We start from the raw sequence: 18,928 nt of genomic DNA on the forward strand, positions 1-18,928 counted from the left end.
CTCACTGTGTCTCCTCTCCTTCCTGGTAGGTATTACTTCTGTGAGAAGGGTAGGCAAACTGGGAGCCATGATGATGGACCCCCATCTCCCTTTACCAAGTTCCATAAGATGCACCCCAGGATTCTGTCAAAGCGGTTCCTTGCTTTGACCTCCAACCAAACCATTCGCTTACTTGCTTTCTTTCTAAAGCCGCACTCCTCCTAGGAGGAACGGTGCCTTCGCTTTCTCAACATCCAGAGGTCCCTGGCCTTTTACCTGCAGAGGATGAGGCCATTCAGGAAGTCCCCTAGACTGTTTATTGATATAATGGAGAGGATTAAGGGGCAAGCCATTTCCCCTGAGCAGATTTCTAAGTGGGTTTCGATTTATGTTCTATAGATTATTGGGACTGGCTCCACCCGTTGGGGTACGAGACCACTCCATGAGAGCACAGGCATCCCCTATGGCCACACTTCGCAACGTGCTTACAGACGTATGTAGGGCGGCCACATGGAGTTCAATACATACCATTTCTTTCCGTTACGCCTTGGTGCAAGACTCTGCGACAGATGCCTTATTTGGTGTGGCTGTTCTCTGCTTTACCGTTCTGTCATCTTCCTTGCACCTTCCTCCTAACTAGGTAATGTTTGTTAATCGCCCTCAGTGGAATATAATGGAGACAACCACTCAAAGAAGAGGCAGTTACTTACATGTAACTGGAGATTCTTCGAGATGTGTGGTTCTTATCTATACTGTAATCCCACCTTCCTTCCCCTTGGTTCATGGTACAGAAGGAACTGAGGTGCGGTCCATTCACCCCGCCTTTTATCGCTTTGGACGAAACCATGAGGCGGACCACATGCTTGGGCCAAACACTACTGCTTTCAAAATCTCCAGCTCCGCATGCATGTTGCATGCGTGTAAATCCTCAGTGGAATACAGATAGGGACCAGGCATCTCAAAGAACCTCCAGTTACAAGTAAGTAATCTCCTCTTTCTGATGAGATGTCAGAGTCTAAATTATTTAAATCCTTTCCCATACTTTAACATGACCAGTTATATTTTGACAAGCCCGAAAATGCCAGTAATTTACAATACTTGTTTGTGTTCCATATTAAATAGTAGTAATGTTTCAGTGTGTTTAGTATTTTAAAACAAAAGGAATCTGGTAAACGAGTCACTTTTTAGTCTTTCAGACAGTAGAGAATAAAAGTTATTAAAAAGATACATAAGTGCCCTCCTTGAGATGGTAGTTTTCCGTAGATATTGATCTGTAATATAATAAAAATTAATCTGTTCTTTTTTGAGTGCTTGCTCATGTTGATTCCATTCTAGGTGTGTGCGCTCCCACATCATGGCCATCAGAGACTTTTGCCTTAGCAGTACCCATAGGGCTGGCTGTCATTCCCTCTGGAGTGCCACGCTCATGGTGCGGTATATCGGGCGCCCCCAGCCCTGTGCCCTCTCAGTTCCATCTTGCTGCCCGTGGTTGTCAGAGTGCCTTCCTTGGTCGTCAAGGAATTGCAATTACTTCCTTTGGACTTCGTGCCTTTTAGCTTTGTATATAGTTATCTTTAGTGTTAAGAATCTGTTAATTGTGGTGGTTTAGTGTTAGTAGTTATGTCCCAGCAGGGACTTTGTGCCCTGGTCTCCGGGCTTTAAGCCTTGCGACTCCTTTAACGGGTCTATGCCTGTTAGCAACCCACACAGCATCTGTCTCAAGTGCTTGGGGGAAGCGCATGTTAAAGAGTGGTGCCGCATTTATAGGAACTTTAGGCATTGCACGCAGAAGGAGAGAGACATCAGGCTCGGAGTCCACCCTCCGCCTGGCATTCAAGCCATCTCGGCATGAGTTTCTCAGCACCTCGGCATTGGCCAAGTGCGCCACTGGCATTGGGGCCCTCCTGGCACCGCTCCACGTTGCTGGTGCCAAAAAAAAAAAAAGTCTGAGTAGTACGGTTTCCCAGCATCAGCAAAGAAGACTGTGAGCAAGGAGCTGGCCCTGAGCTACCTGCCTACACCAAAGCCCCACAGTTGGCCCTCCCCGGTCAGGACAGTCTGCTGATAAAAGGTCCTTTGACTCCTGCGAGTGAGACTGGACCTACTCCCCTGCCGGCACCGACGCCTTTGAAGGCCCAGGTCTCAAAGGAGCACAGGCCTCCGCCCGCGCAACCAGCACTACAAGTGCTGCAGGCTTTGTCTAAGGCTCCCCAAGAGGGCAAGTCGGTCGATAAGGCTCCTCAGTGAATAGAGGAGCACTGCTGATCCCTCGAGACAATTGCACGCTCTCTACCTCAGCACAGCCGGTCGCCAGTGCCGTCGTTGAGATTGGCAAGGGCTTACCATCAGTCGCCAGCTCTGCGGTCATGGTCACCTCATCTTGACGCAACTCGCTGGGAGAGAGGCGCCGGTCCCCATATTACTGAGTACTGATCCCGAAGATCATCGTCCTGGCACCATTCCCGGTCACGGGCACCGTGGTAACGATCTCCTTCCCGCCTCCAACTTCCTCAGTACTGCACCTACTCACCACACCATCGGCACTGGTCTCCTTGGGTGAGGCACAGTGTCTGGTTTCAGTGGTCTGTAGGCGGACCCAGGCCTCGTAAGCCTATGTGGTCTCTGGAAGGGGCCTTCTCTGGTACTTGGGGCTGCTTCAGCCCATCACCCTGGCTTCAGCAGTGGGACTGGGGGTCAGAGCGAACATTGGTGGCAGCTGGTCTGTGGTCTACTCAGTGGCAATGTTGGGACGCCTGGGGTGTTCCAGTCATGGCAATGCCCCCCTCGATCCACTCGTTGGCCGCTGCTGTAGAGCAGCGGCCGCCGGCATTGTTGGAGCTGGGCCCAGCACTGGAGGAACACCTGGTGGCCGAACTTAAAGAGCCTGTGCCTACCCTCAAGCCATCCTCCCCAGTGAAGGAGGAAGAATAGGTCCCCCCTCCGCCCATACAGCCATCCTCGTCCTCCCGATAAAGCACTCGCGGGCCCATCCAGCACCAGCCTTCCTGATCATTTTAAGGACCACCAGGCCTTGCTTTGGTGGGTAACCGACAACCTGGGCTTACAAGTGGAAGAGATGGCTGAATAGGAGGACACTGTTCTGTCAGCCTCAACCCCTACCCATATAGCGCTGCTAGTGCATGAAGGGGTTCTCAAAATTGCCAAAGCCATTTGGCAGATGCCCTCCTCCATCAAAACGAACCGAGAAAAAGAACTTTGTTCCTGCCAAAAGTTTTGAATATCTTTATACCTCACACCCACCCTGGCTTGTTGGTGGTCTCAGAGGCCAATGAAAAGGAGAAGCAGGTGCACTTCAAAAAACTCCAAAAAAACAAGGAGGCCAAGCGGCTGAACTTGTTCAGAAGAAAAATTTATTCAACAGCAAGTCTACAGTTTCAGGTGGCAAACCACCAGGCCCTCCTGGGTCGCTATTACTTAAATTTTATGGAGAGTGTCCCATAAATTAAAGGAGTCCCTCCTGCAGGAACAGGCCCAGGAGTTTGGCACTCTCATGCAGGAGGGCACCTCAGCAGTCCACTGCGCCGTGCAAATGATGTGGGATGCGGTGGACCCAGAGTGGTGACATCTGCAGTGGTGATGAGGTGCAGCTCCTGAATTCAAACTGCTGGACTCCCCCAGGAGATACAAAGTCCATTTAGGACCTTCCCTTTGATGAACATGGTCTGTTTTCTGATCAAACGGATGTGAGGCTGCATGGAGTTAAGGACACCAAAGCAAACCTCTGTTGCCTGGACATCCACGCTGCAGTCAGTGTGCAAGACATTCCTCCATTGCCAAGGTCTTGGCAACCTCGTTCTGGACCTGCCAGGAGAAGGGGTAGGGACACCACCTTTGGTCGTCGTCGTCGCCGCCCTTCTGCCTCCTGCTCGCCCATGCAGCTTAGCCAGGCTAAACATACAAGAGGGCAGAAGCGCCCATATTGATGGAGCAGTCGAGAGCGATGCCCAGGTCAATTCCCCGGATCTGCCACCTTTCATCAACCGCCTTTTTCAATACCACTTGACCTGGTTGAGGGGTACGTCGGATCGTTGAGTCCTGGACATAATAGCTTGGGACTATATTCTGCAATTTTTGGCTGCCCCTCCTTCCCGCCCCTTCACTTCCCTGTCCCTCATTAGGGACCCTTGTCACGAACAACTCCTCATTCAGGAGGTTGACAACCTTCTGCGTCTGGGGGCCATGGAGGAAGTTCCTCAGGACATGAAAGGAAAGGGGTTTATTCTCGGTACTTCCTAATCCCAAAAGCCAAAGGGGGCCTCTAACCTATCCTGGACTTGTGCCACCTCAACAACTCTCTCCAGAAATTGAAGTTTCGCATGGTCTCCCTGGACTTCTTCATCCCCTCACTGGATCCGGGAGACTGGTAGGCTGCTCTCGACTTAAAGGATGCTTGCGTCCATATTTCTATATTCCTGGGGCACAGGTGCTTCCTCCATTTTATGGTGGGAGCGCACCATTTCCAGTTCATGGCGCTGCCCTTTGGCCCCCAAGGTGTTCATAAAGTGCATGGTGCCGGTAGCGGCTTACCTTAGGTGTTGGGGGGTCCACCTGTTTCCGTTCCTCGACGACTGGCTCATCAAAGGCAGGTCTCCGGATCAAGTGTGGGGCAGCCTCGATCTGGTGTGTTCCACCTGCTGCGATCTAGGTCTGTTAATAAATATAGAAAAGTCCATGTTAGTGCCAGTCCAGCACATAGAGTTCATTGGAGATGTTTTAGACTTCATGCGGGCCAGGGCCTTCCTACTGGAAGCATGCTTTTGGGCCATGTCGGACCTGATCTCCCATATGAAGAACCACCCACTCCCTACGGCCTAGGCCTGCCTATGGCTGGTGGGTCATATGGCCGCATGTCCATATGTGATTAGCCACGCTTGGCTCCACCTATGGCCCCTACAAGCATGGCTTGCCTTGGCCTACGTTTCCAACAGACATGCCCTGGACTGGGTGGTCAGGGTATCGGACTGTGTCCTTTCTTCCCTTTAACTGGTGGCTAGATCCCCGATTGGTGCTGCAGGGAGTCCCTGTCGCTGACTCTGGTATCCGATGCCTCAGATCTGGGATGGGGAGCCCATCTGGGAGAGCTCAGCACCCAGGGCCACTGGCTGCGAGACGACCTAACCCTTCATATCAACATCCAGGAGCTCAGAGCAGTTTGTCTGGCCTGCCAGGCCTTCTTACCCCACTAAAAGGCAAGGTAGTGCAGTCCTGACAGACAATACTGCCGCGATGTATTACATCAAAAGGCAGAGTGGGGCCAGGTCTTCAGTCCTTTGTCAAGAGGCCCTCAGCCTTTGGGACTTTTGTGTGCAGCATGCCATTCATCTGGTGACGCCCACCTACTTGGTGCCAAGAACATCATGGCAGATCGCCTCAACTGAGCCTTCTCATCTCACCATGAATGGTTGCTCTATCCGGAGGTGGTCAGCCTGATCTTCCACAGGTGGGGGAGTCCCCAAGTGTACCTGTTTGCTTCCAGGCAGAACAGGAAGTACCAAGTGTTCTGTCCCCTGCAGGGCAGGGACAAGGGATCCCTGTCAGATGCCTTCTTGATACATGGTAGGGAGCGCTGATGTACGCCTTCCTGCCGTTGCCCCTAATTCACAGAGTCCTAATAAAAAGTGAGGCAGGAGAGAATGAGCATCGTCCTCGCAGCCTGGGGTGGCCTCGCCAACACTGGTTTGGCATGTTGCTCAGTCTTTTGGCATCCGCTCCGCTGCAGCTACCTCTTCAGGTGGATCTTTTGTCCCAGAATCATGGCACACTGCTGCACCTGAACCTGGCAGCACTGCACCTGACAGCCTGGCTACTGCATGGCTGAATGCAGATGAGCAAGCATGCTCTGCTGGGGTCCAACAGGTCTTACTGAGCAGCAGGAAGCCTTTCACCAGGGTGACCTACCTGGCAAAGTGGAAATGATTCATGTGTTGGGCCTTGGAGTGACCACTTCGGGCCTTGGAGGCCCCACTGTACCATGTCCTGGACTATTTACTGCACCCGGGACCTGTTGCTCTCTTGGGTTAGAGTCCACCTGGTGGCCATTTTGGTGTTCCACTCTCCATTTCAAGGCAGGTCGATCTTTGCCCATCCTATGATGGTGCGATTCTTAAAAGGCCTGGAGCACCTCTACCTGCACGTCCGAGACCCTGTCCCCCCCTTGGGGCCTGAATCTTGTGTTGTCAAGTCTCATGGGCACTCCCTTTGAGCCCCTGGCTTCATGCTCCCTCCTACTTCTTTCTTGGTTGCCATAACTTTGGCCCTTGGGGTGTCTGAGATCAGGGCTCTCACTTTGGAGCCGCCCTATACAGTCTTCTACAAGGACAAAGTCCAGCTGCGTCCGCACCCGGCCTTCCTGCCCAAAGTCATCGCCCAGTTTCATATGGGTCAGGAAGCGTACTTAATGGTCTTCTGTCCAAAGTCTCATTCGTTGGACGAGGAATGCAGACTGCATACCCTGGATGTCAGACAGGTGCTGGCCTTCTACATGGATAGGACCAAACTGTTTTGAAAGGTTACCCAGTGTCTACCCAAAGAATTTCATCTTGGATCATGACCTACATCCGTTTCTGTTACGAGTTGGCAAAGGTGCCCCTGCCGGCGATCCTGACAGATCATTCGGCTAGGGCACAGGCATTCTCGGCAGCCTTCATAGTGTGGGTGCCGATCCAAGAGATCTGTCGGGCTGCTACTTGGTCATCAGTCCACGCGTTGGCATCTTGTTATGTGCTTACCCAGCAAGCTTGGGATGATGCTAGCTTTGGTATAGCAGTGCTGCAAGGTTGTGAACTCAGAGCCGGCCTCTGAGGAGTCTGCTTGTGAATCACCTAGAATGGAATCGACATGAGTAAGCACTTGAAGAAGAAAAAATGGTTACCTATCTTTCATAACTGTTCTTAGAGATGTGTTGTTCATGTCTATTCCATTACTTGCCCTTCTGCACCTCTGTCGGAGTTGTCAGCAAGAAAAAACTGAGAGGGCATAGGGCTGACAGCGCCTGATATACTGCGCCATGAGCATGGCACTCCAGAGGGCGCCCCAGCCGTCCCTGTAGGCAACGCTAAGGCAAAAGTCTCCAACGGCCATGAATGTGGGTGCGCACACGCCTAGAATGGAATGGACATGAGCAACACCTCTCAAAGAACAACAGTTACGAAAGATAGGTAACTGTTTTTTGTTGCCATTGGGGGAAAAAAATACGGACTTTGTTAAACTTTCCTTTTGGATGGGAGAGTTAATATTTCCTTTTACTTTCTCTTACCTACTTAGGTTAAATTTATTTGTAAGGTCTTGTTGTTGTTTTTAATGTGACCTGTTAAATCTAAAAGGCTTAAGAGAACTTTTAATTTGCTTTTCTTCTTGACATTTTTCAAATATTTATTCTTTCAAGCTACAGACTCACTCAAAATATATACCAAATGGTTCTGTAAGAGCATCATTTGTGGTAACTTGGCATAAGAGGTACAAGCTCTCAACTATCCATTCCTGGTGATATATTGGTAATTAATAAGTATTGTGCATAGAGAAGTAAAACTGCCATGTTGGGTTTTGTTCCGGTCTGGGGAAGTTGGAGCTGTTTTCAGTACAAAAATATCCAATGATTGGAGAAAAACTAGAATGTAAAATAAATTAAGAAGAGTCTCCTTGCACATGAAATGAGAAAATAGCACAATTTCATGCTAAAGATCTAAAACTTCTACTTGCAGTAAATTGATTTTCTATCAAATGTCACAAACATATATAATTTTTTCATCCTTGGACCTTTTGGCATTTTTCTGTCTTCTAGTCAAATGAATGCACTGGGGGATATACATAATGTATATGCATTTCAGTATATTCAGTACATAATGTGTGTAATTAGTTATGTTGAATACTGTATATACTCTGAAAGCTATTGAGCCGTTTAAACAAAGGTATTACTCTTGTTTTATATTTCTATTTCAATTGCAAGACTCCATATTAACTGCTAAATATGGTGAATAATTTATTATTGGAGAGAATTCTGTTCCTGCGACAAATTTAAAATGTCAAATGGCTACATGGCTGAGCATAAAAAGAGAGAAGGTAAAGTCCTGACCTTAGTGAGGACAATGGCAAAACTCCCATTGGGTGAAATCCTGACCCAGTCTTTGCAGCTCATTCTATGTGAATGTAGCTAGAGTGCTGTGCCACATGATACCATTGCGTGTACTGTATATGCCAGAGACGTTTAAAGAATGAGGGGAAAAAAAAGTGTGGTGGGGGGAATCTATCTTTTGAGTAAGGTGCCTTAGTTTGCATGAATCTTACTGTGCAGGTTCAGAGGGAGTAATAATAAAATCCTCAAATGTTTTAAAATAATATTGTGATGCTTTTATATATAGAAAAGTAAGTTTGTCAGCTCTTTTCTGGGTTAGAAGAAGTGTGGAATCTTTTTGGAAAGCTAGGGATTTCCCTTTCCAAATGGAGCTAGAGTTCATTTTGAGCCTGCTGCAATGCCATGAAATAACTGACAAATGTCTTGATGCTTTTTATGAATAGAAAAGATGTTAAATCAGGACTGAATATTGTCTATCCTGAAATAAGCAAGTGGGGTGTTTTAGGGAGAAGGAATTATTTCCTCCTCCTCCTCCCCCACACATACGCCCCTAAAACATCTCAGGGGCTTGAAATACTAGAATAACTGTTGAAGGAGATTATATTCATGAGTAGAGGGCACATGAGTCAAGGATACATAAATGGTGATGTTAAGATTTAGTATATTGTGTGGATTTTTGCTAAGTTTTAATTTATTTTGTGCTATTCAGGATATAAAACGCACAATAAGAAGAAAGTACCATCTACTTAAATAGCCTGTTGCTTTCAAAGAGAGCCTAATTCTAGCAAGGTTCAGTGGTGGCTGTATCATCAGCATAGCGCATGCTGAGACGTCACATAAAAGAGAAACTGACACCTTCTACTTGGAGACATCTGAAAGACAATTATTGTTGAAATCTACTATTTCATGTCTCATTGCTGTGTAGAATTCTGGGCTGCGAGGAGGGAGAGTCTCAGACCTTGGGCTCCAGCCAAGCCTGGAAGTCTAAACTGCAATGAAAAAGGCCTACAGCCAGAGCCCTGCGAGGCCAAGTTGGCTGGAATGGGACAGCCATGGGTATCTAGTTGCAGTGTAGACATTTGACTCCCACTTAAAAAGCAGAACAAAAAAGTCAAGCTACCTGTTAATGCTTGCTTTAGGCTTGCATTCTTTGTGGTATTGCTAACATAACATAACATAGGTCTGAGTGATTGGTTTTTTTAAATATACATTTCAATAGCAAGATTAAAATCTGGGTCTCTGTTGTACCTTTTTCTATAAATGCCGAAACCACATGTGTTGTACTTACTGCCTTTTTTTTTTTTCCCCCCCCCAAGGATTTGGAGCCAACTGATTATTCCACATTTTGCCCAGGCTGTGAGAAGACAAATGAAAATCAGACCAAATGCCAAAGTTATGGAAATGTTTTCTGTAAGGATTTGCAAAGACGCTCCAAACAAACTGTGACCTTAAGTGAATCTCTGAGACCTTTATTGCGATCTTCAATACATCAGAATTCAACAGGGCAAAAATCTCCAGGTACAGGATTGAACACACACAAGTTCTATGGCTCTGCTGGTGGGAAGGGTCCAGTTGATATCATACTGAGTCATGATATTGTAGGACATTCTCTGTCGCGACCGAATGGAAAAGTTGGTCTCTTAACTGGGACAAAAATTCCTAAAAGTTCAGGAAACTTAAGACAGAGGAGTACAAGACCATCTGAACTAAATGATCCAAGTAAGTATGCTTTTATATAGCTAGATATGATTTGAACTTGTCAAATACCCAAGAATATCCTATAAGAATGAAAAATATTTGGTTCCATTTGTCTCCTGCCAACTATTTGGAATCTTTTGCTGGTCGTCTTTTTTTGTTTTTAACTTTGCATTCTTCTGTGTTTTAGAGGTACTCCCTTTATGAGGAAAATCTGGATTGGTAAAACAAAGTATTAGTGATTTCTTAATATATTTAAAAATGCAACACATGCTGCTGCTGATTGATTCTTAATTTCTAAAGACTATTCCTGCTGAGGATGCGTTACTCAACCTTGAAAAAGGGAAGGTGGTATTTTGGCTTCTCCCACTCCTTTGCCCATCACATCCAGGTCATGTCACATTTTGCTGTTTCTTTCTGCATAACATTTCGAAAATCAAACCTTTTTCATTTAATCTACATGGTTGAAATTTTCTCGTCCAAATACTCGGCTCATGTCTGGATTGCAGCAGCCTCTTAATATTTACTTTGTCCTCCCCAACGATTACATCACTATACTGTAGTCAATGTAAATTGTAGCTACAAAGACAATGTTCCTTATCCATTGCTCTAACCATGTCCACCCCCCCATACCTTAGAATTAATCCCACTGAATGCTTCCACGTACAATTCAAACTTGCGCTCACCTTCAAAACCCTTCACGACTCTTTCCTTGCTCTTGCACTTGCCATATTACCCCCTCACCACCTCCATTCATACCAAGCAAAAAGTAGAAGTAGGGACTTGCTGAACGGTCTACAGGTCCGTAGGGGATAATAGCACAGAGAGAGAGGGGTTACGCAGATTGCTTACAGCCACACAGCAGTGCCAGAATTAGAATTTCCAGAGTTTCTGGTTCCAGTCCAATGCTTAGTCTACTGTATCATGCTGCCTCTCAAATTTAAGTACCTTGAGCTGTGCTCTGGATGTTAATTTTTTTTTTAAAATATTTGCCAGGGCTCCATTACCTTTTAAGAATGAACCCTTCTGTCAAAAGAGAATTAAATTAGGCTTAACTCGTATTGATCACTGCTAATTCCGTACTGAACAGGTTTATTTGTCTGAATCATGAAGTTGGTATTTCCACTTCCACTGATGGTGGCAAAGTAACTATTAATAAAGAAAATATGTTGAAGAAATTGATGCAGATTACGTTTGATATTCTGTGTGTTTAGCTATCCAAAAAGAGAAAAGCCACTAAATAGTCATTTAAAAAAATTATTACATGCATCAAGCAATGTATTTTGTATTTAATATTTGCATCCTAGTTATTTTGTCCAGTGACGACGAGGAGGATGACGACAACAGTGGCAGCACTAACAGAATGGAAAGCACATCACCTCGACCCGCAGATTCAGCCTGTTCTTCCCCAGCACCTTCCACAGGAAAGGTGGAAGCAGCATTAAAGGAAAATACTTCTGGAATAGAACAGAGACTAAGTAGTGTTCCAGCAGACACAGAAATTGCCATCACATTACCAAGAAAAGCAAGAATGAAAGATCAGGTACTCAGTTAAAAAAATTTTTTTTTCTTTTTTATTTTAAATAAAACTCTGTGTATAAAATTTCAGATAGCGAATGAGAAATGTAAAGGTGTATCCGACCAGAAAGTGGGCTTTATTTGATTATTTTTCACCTTGGACAGTTGGTCAAATATTCTCCTCATTCATACAACATTGGAAGCCTAAGGAAACTTGTTCAATATATGTAGATGTTTATGCATTTAGGGATGTGTTTAAAAAATCATACATTCTCAACATACGCTGTTCTTTGTGTTTAATGCTGAACAGATTATCTTTCTATATAATTAGGGATCTGGTCTTCCATTGTGGGATGTGAAGTGGTGTATGATATTTGTATACATTAATGAAAGGATAATTTTTAGCATTAAAATTTTTAAACATAAAGGGACACTGGGCAAGGATGATGGTCCTTAAAATTAAATACTTTGACAACTGTCCCAACTAATAGCACTTATTTTAAGGATTTCATGGTGGGGATTTTTGTTTTTTAGTTGAGCACCACTGCAAGAATTGGATAAACAAAGACAAAAAATGCACCATGAGCAGACTCCTTTAGTGCTGTCAAAGGGGACAGCTTTCACGGTATGTTAATTTAAAGACTTAACAACCTTGACAGTGATCCTTTTAAAAAATAATAAATAAATTCCCTATAACAGTTGGTGCTGCTTAAAGTTCTTTTGGGTCACTTATACATTTGAATTATTGTGAATTAGGTCCAGCAGCTGTATGACTATACTGCAATTAAACACCCGCGGCTGGCCCATGTCAGCTGGCTGGTGCTGCAGAGCTGTAAAATTATGGTGTAGACATTTGGGCTTGGGCTGGAGCCCAGGTTATGGGAACCCTCCCACTTTGTGGTGTCCCCCCCGAAAGTCTCCACTGCGGTTTTATAGCCCTATAGCCTAACCCCCATGAGCCCAAATCAGCTGACACAGGGCAGGCATGGGTGTTTAATTACAGTGTTGACATACTCCAAGTGTACTTGATAGAATACAGGATATCGGATCCAAGTTGGAAGTGCTGAAAGTATTTGTTGTTTAGCAGGGCTTTGGAGCGGAGCAGCTCCGGAGCAGTGGAGCTGCAGGTTTTTGTCTGGAGCTGGAGCAGAGCCAGAGCACAGCTCCGAAGCCCTGTTATTTAGAACACTCAACGAGTGGTATAGATTTCGGCATATTACATTCATATTCAAGAAGTCAGCATTCCTTTGCTGAAATTTACTAGGCTACATAATATGCTCAGTTTGATTTAACTTTTAAGATGTCAGGGCCTGAAGTTAGGGCCATAAATACAATTTTTCCATTTCAGTTCTTCTAATACTCTTCTGAAATTACATAAGGAAATAATTGAAAACACTTCATTGAAACTCATTGGAAGTTAGGCACTAAGTGCTATTTGAGGCTTTTGAAAACTTCCCCACTGTTTTATACTGCACCGTCTCAAATTCCTTTTCACTAACATTAAAGAACGAACTGTTAACATCTGAGTTTTACTGAACACTTTAGAGTGAGTGAAATAAAGACAGAAAAACATAGGCAAAATGAGATGTGGGCTGAAATATCATCAGCATAGAATATACCTACAGCTTTAGCCATGACAGAAGGAAACTACCATTAACTGTGTCTGTTACAATGCTTGTAGTGTTGACGTAGCAGAGTTGATCCCAGGATATTGAGAGATTGATTAGTAACTTAGCTTAGGTAGGTTTCAGAGTAGCAGCCATGTTAGTCTGTATTCGCAAAAAAAAAAAAAAAAAGGAGTACTAGTGGCACCTTAGAGAGTAACACATTTATTTGAGCATAAGCTTTCGTGAGCTACAGCTCACTTCATTGGATGCATTAGCTTAGGTAGTTATTTTTCAAGCTCTTGGTACCTTTTTTAGAGCAATATAGTCATTGGTTATAACTTAAAAACAAGCCTTAGCACAAGTTTTTCATGAAAAGAGTATATCAACACTAAACATTAGATAAACACAGAAAACTGTTCAACAGAATAGAACAAAGTAAAAATGTGTATCATTAAGATTGAAAACCTTGTCGTCTGACGATTAACGATCAGCTTTCCTTCTAAAAACAATATTCTAGAATTGTTCTTCTTGAAAATCAAAGCAGACACATCTCTTGAGCTAATGCATCACTTCAGGTTCACTAGATTCTTTGAGTTGAAGCCAATCTCCAAATGCCTTCTATCGGTGCTCAGCTTTTTCATTCTGGAATCTGCCCTAAAAATCTAACAGCCCTCTGACAGAGGTCCCCTGAGGGTGTCCATGGTTATGCATGATCTCTCTTTTGGAATGTTGTGATCCTGGTAACATTGTCACGTGCTGTACTTCAAGAAGAATAGTTCTGCACTTTCAGTCCCCCAAAGAATGTACTAATAAAACCAAAAAGAACATTTTGAGGAAGGAGAGAAGCTGTCTTGAGCATGTCAAGCAGCACCACGCTTCAATGCATTAGTGTAATTATGTTGTTTTTTGGCAACTTCAAAAGCACTAATCACAATTCATAATTGTGGCAAAATGTACACAAATGGCACTAATAGTTGCCTCTCTAATCTGGTTGCATTAACAAAATACTTAAACTTTGTTTTCCTGATTCTTATGTCACTGGAAATTCTTGGGGGAATAACAGCCTTTATACAGTCGGTATTAATATTATGTAGTCCTATTTATCTATGCAAAAATGGGTGAAAATTAAGTTGTTAAAATTGAATGGGTTTCTGCATTAACTGCAAATTGTAATGAGAAATTCTGATACTTGAAAATTACTTTGCAGTTTGGCAACATTGTATCTAACACACCAGTAAAACGTCGTAAAGTTACTTCTCAAGAAGTAACTGATGCTGTACCTATAAATTACCAAAACTCCTGGGAAAGCGTCATTCTACACTGTCGAAGTATACGAATAGGAACCCTTCGAAGAATGGTTGTGGAACCTGTGATTGTAAGTACACTTCTGCTTTGTCAGTCCCCTTTTCCAATTAGGTTGTCATTTTGGACTATTAGTAAGTAGTAACAATCTCTTTGGTTAGAAGGCAAAAGTCACGTGTATGTTTTTACAGGGTATTTTAAACCTTTTAAATGAAAGCCAAAGTAAATGCAGAGAGAAATCCTGTATATGTTCAACAATCAGGCTGACAAACAGGGACATTGACATATGGAAGATGCTCATTTCTTTAATTTGGTTTAAATATATACTGCATTCAGTCTTGCAGTCAGCTCTCTTAAAACTTGGTTTTTAAAAGTTGGGGTTTTAACTAATATGACTGACTAATAACTAACTAATAACTTACTATGAAGGCTTTTGGGGGGCTTATTTTGGCGGAAGCATGGCTTATGGAATTCCAGCAATGTATAATACTAATATAGTTGTATCTTTCACAGTTTTGCCTTGATTTTATCAAGATACGTCTTGAAGGTCAGTACTTACTTTCTTTCCCCTTGCAGAAATTCTTTGTAAAGAAGTTGGGATTTTGTTTAGAAATGGTTCAAAGCTTAATTTTTGATTATTTTCTTTAAATGTAGTAAAGTTTTCTTGAGTGTGTATATAAATATTTGTAACAGTAAGTTATACTAGATCCCTTTTCCCCACAGACAGCAACTAATATAAAAATCTGAGATAGGTATATAACTGTCCTTGATATTGATTGGTAATGTCTGGAGCACTAAAGAACTTTGGTCATATAAATAGTCTATCTACCATTAGCAGGGATTGGCTTATTTCAATATAATGTATGCTTACCCTGGAGGAAAATTAAAAATCATTAGATTGTTGGAGTATAGTCACAATTACATGATCATAGATTTTCCTAGTTGTATTAATGACTGTTGGTGTGCATCTTCCTCTGAGAGGGATTGCAGTCTCACCTGACAAGGATGATACTAGTAACGCTTTTATACCTATACCTTTTAACACTTTATCATCAGCTCAGTTCAACAAGATGAAAATAGCAAGTTCAGCAAGAGAGTAAATTATTGTTTTGGTTGCTGGTTATCCTCTGTAACTGCACCCAATTCATCCTCTTCCTCCCTATTTGGAATTTTTTTCCTTTTCTTTTGTCTTGCGAGCAGTTTGCATATTTCATGTCCCAGAGGAGATGGGACTTTATTTTTTTAATAGTGACTTAATTTGGGGAATCATAAGGCTGCAGATATTCCCTTTATGAATAAGCTTTGTTTTCCCGTCCTAATCTTTTTACTCTTTTTGACTATGTTGCAAAGCTAAGTTCTGGGGAAAATAAGGTTTCCCTCCTTATGGAATAGTCATTCTTGTGTAAGGCTTTCATGTAAATGTCGACAAATTATAATGGTTCAGTATTTCCATGATGTATGCAATAAAGCCCTATGCCACAAAGAATTTAAGCATGGGTCAGTGGAACTACTCAAGTTAAGCATGTACTTTGCTAAAGTTAAGCATGTGCTTCGCTGGATGTTAAGACTTTGACCTTTGTAAAGTGTAGTCTCTTAATATATGTTCAGGAATCACCACTTTCATATATGAAATGAAATCTGGATATTCCTTTTCACCAGAAATCGTATTAGACATGGTCGAAAAACTTCCACCTGCTTTTTTTTATGGCTATTTTGACAGAACAAATTTCCATGGGAAATAAATTTTGGGATATCAAAAATTTACATTTTCATTTCTAAAAAAAAAAAAAAAAAAACCCTGAAAACTTTAAAAAATTTTGTTTTCAGCAGCCAGTTTTTCAATTAGAACATAAAAAAAATTAATTGATTTTTTTCGTGGCGGACAAAAAAATTCCCAGCCAGCTCTTATTACTTCATAATCTGAGACCACATCTAGTTTTCAAACAACTTCAGATATTTCAAGATAAAAGTTCTTGTGAATTTTATTTTCAATAGATTATTACAGGTTTTATTACAGTCTAGCCTGTATCTACAGCTCATCCATCTTCTTAAACCCTGTAGTCATAATTTAGATTTAGGGATATAGCCAACTAGAGTTTATCCTACTGAGAAAGTATTTAATCAAACCTTTTTTCTTTTCCTTGAATCTTCGAGATTTTCTTCAGCATATGAAAGTCCTAGTATTGACTGGGCTTCCATAGAGAAAAGCTGTAGTTTTGAACATTCCCTCTGTACTTGCTTTAACTATGTATCTCCATGGAGGACTGTCTCAAATTTCTTCTCTCCACTTTCTAAAAATACCTGGGTCTTACTAGCCTTGCTCCTGTTCCCATATAGCATTAGCAGGTCTTCATCTATCTTTAGAGAAAGAAATGGCCATCTTATCGCCAGATTTACTTGGGTGACGTTGGTTAGTGGAAGAACAGAGAGGAGGAGGAGGAGGAAATGAAAATGAGGATGAAAGTTTAGTATGTCAGTCCAGATGCCCAGTGTCCAGTGTGTCAAACTCTACGTAAACATATCCATACTTGTCAAGGATAGCATGTATTCTGGAATTCCAGGAAGTGTTTGGACCTTCTACTGTTCTTGACTTTAGGGCCTCACGGTGCTGCCCTTCCACCCCATGTGATAGTAATAATTAACAATAAATGAACTATCCCATACAAGAAACCAGCCCCCTAGTGTAACATTAAAGGCTCTGTTCTTTCAGATCTTCAGATGCAAAGACACCTACTGAGCACCTGGGCATCATATTGGAGGTAGCAAAGAGAATGACAATTCCTATGGAAGGAGAAGCACTTTTTTGTGAATTTCATCGATGTAAAAAGGGAGACATCCTTTAAATGATCATATGAGGCCTCAAATCTTCTGCTGTAAGCTTCAGCTGATAAGGCATGCACCACACAGGTGACCATGACGGCTGCATATCATTAGCACGTCACTAGAGATCCAAGATGAGGACTCAGAATTGGGCAAGTGTCACGTGTATGACACAGTTCTATCAACTTCTGGATTCATGGTCACCTTCCCTGTGGCAAATAGTAGAGCTTTGTGATAAAACAATGGACAGATCCGTCCTCCAAAGCCTAACTAGTTCCAGCAGTCCTGAGCTGCTTCAAAGAGCCAAGGCCTTGTCCAGATGGGGCTTCCAAGACAGTGATAAAGGAAAAGAGATCTGGTTATCTGGGGAGACAAGGACCTGCTGTCCAGGAAAAAGATGATCCAGAAGGCAAGCAGGCAAGCTTCCATTACATAACTCCTTTCACTATTAAAAAGGTAAAAAGCCTCAGGAAAACTTACCAAATTTAAAACAGTCGGCCGTATGATACAAGTGTCCAAGTATAGAGCCCCAGTCTTGGGGAGAGCCAGGGAATTTCTTCTGCTCATAATCAAAATAACATCTGACCAATGGGTCCCAGACACACAGTATAAAACGTTCAGGATTCAACAGTAAGAAGTCTATTGCACACTGGCATAACTGTGACCTATGAAGATCACTAGCAAGGCACAAGTAGTGTTTTCAGGGAAATGGATTACTTGAACTGAGAAGAAACTCCACAATCTATGCCAGTCATGCTGGAATTCCTGTAGTTTATTTAATCATTGGTTTTGGTACCAGTTGGTCCAAGCAACCGTGAGTTAGCATTCAGAGACTAGGGACATGGCATGTTGATGAAATTGTTGCCATGTTACTGAAAGGCAATAGATATGTTGAGACAAGTAGCTAGTCTCCTGTCCCACATGAGACTTAAACCTTGTGCTGAATATTTTTAATAAATATGAATGTTCTCCCAGCAATTTCTATTCTTAAATCCTGTTGCTAATATGTTAGGCAAGAAGAATAGTAAATTTGCACACCCATTCCTGCAAGCTGCCTTGCACAGTTTTTCACCAGAATATTGTCATCCTGAACAGCCTTGAAATTCAGGCCCAAAATATTATTGCCCTTCCCCTGAACCAGGAAATAACCATCTCTACATCTGGTCCTTACTCCAAGATTCCTAAAGAGAGAGAACAAAGTTGCTGGATGTCCATACTGCTCATCTTGCATAGAAAGGACCGTAGAGTTGAGGAGGTCTTGGAGACTTTTACGTTTGCATCAGAACGTGTGCACTTTTGAAAACCTAAACTTGACTTAAGTGACTAAAACAACAAGGAGTCCAGTGGCACCAGCAACTACACACCACACCACAGAAACACTAACCCAGGAACCAATCTCTGTAGCAAATCTCGTTGCCTACTCTGTTCCCATATCTACTCTAGCGACACCATCAGAGGAGCCAAGCATATCAGTCGCACCATCGGGGGCTCATTCATCTGCACATCTACTAATGTTATTTATGCCATCGTGTGCCAGCAATGCCCCTCTATCATGCATTGGCCAAACCGGACAGTTCTTTCAAAAAAGAATGAATGGACACAAATCGGATATCAGGAATGGTAACCTACAAAAGCCAGTAGAAGAATACTTCAATCTTCCTGCACATTCTATAACAGATTTGAAAGTAGCTATACTTGAACAAAAAAAACTTCAGAAACAGACTTCAAAGAGAAACAGCAGAACTAAAATTCATTTGCAAATTTAACACCATTAATTTGGGCTTGAATAGGGACTGGGAGTGGCTGGCTCATTACAAACGCAGCTTTGCCTCTCCTGGAATTGACACCTCCTCATCTATTATTGGGAGTGGACTACCTCCACCCTGATTATTATGTTCCAGCAGAAAAAGAGAGA

At 43.0% G+C, this 18,928-nt stretch overlaps 1 protein-coding gene across 16 annotated transcripts in view; it reads left to right on the forward strand.

The window, feature by feature from the left end:
* SENP6 (SUMO specific peptidase 6) overlaps positions 1-18,928 on the forward strand; it is a 167,414-nt gene that overhangs the window by 100,930 nt on the left and 47,556 nt on the right. For all 16 annotated transcript variants that reach the window (XM_043510533.1, XM_038393819.1, XM_043510534.1 and 13 more), the window contains 4 exons: positions 9,388-9,790; positions 11,074-11,309; positions 14,099-14,266; positions 14,707-14,740. In XM_043510533.1, coding sequence (XP_043366468.1) covers positions 9,388-9,790; positions 11,074-11,309; positions 14,099-14,266; positions 14,707-14,740 — 841 coding nt within the window. The remainder of the gene's footprint in view (positions 1-9,387; positions 9,791-11,073; positions 11,310-14,098; positions 14,267-14,706; positions 14,741-18,928) is intronic.

Source organism: Dermochelys coriacea, chromosome 3 (genome assembly GCF_009764565.3).
Source record: "Dermochelys coriacea isolate rDerCor1 chromosome 3, rDerCor1.pri.v4, whole genome shotgun sequence".
NCBI lineage: Eukaryota > Metazoa > Chordata > Testudines > Dermochelyidae > Dermochelys > Dermochelys coriacea.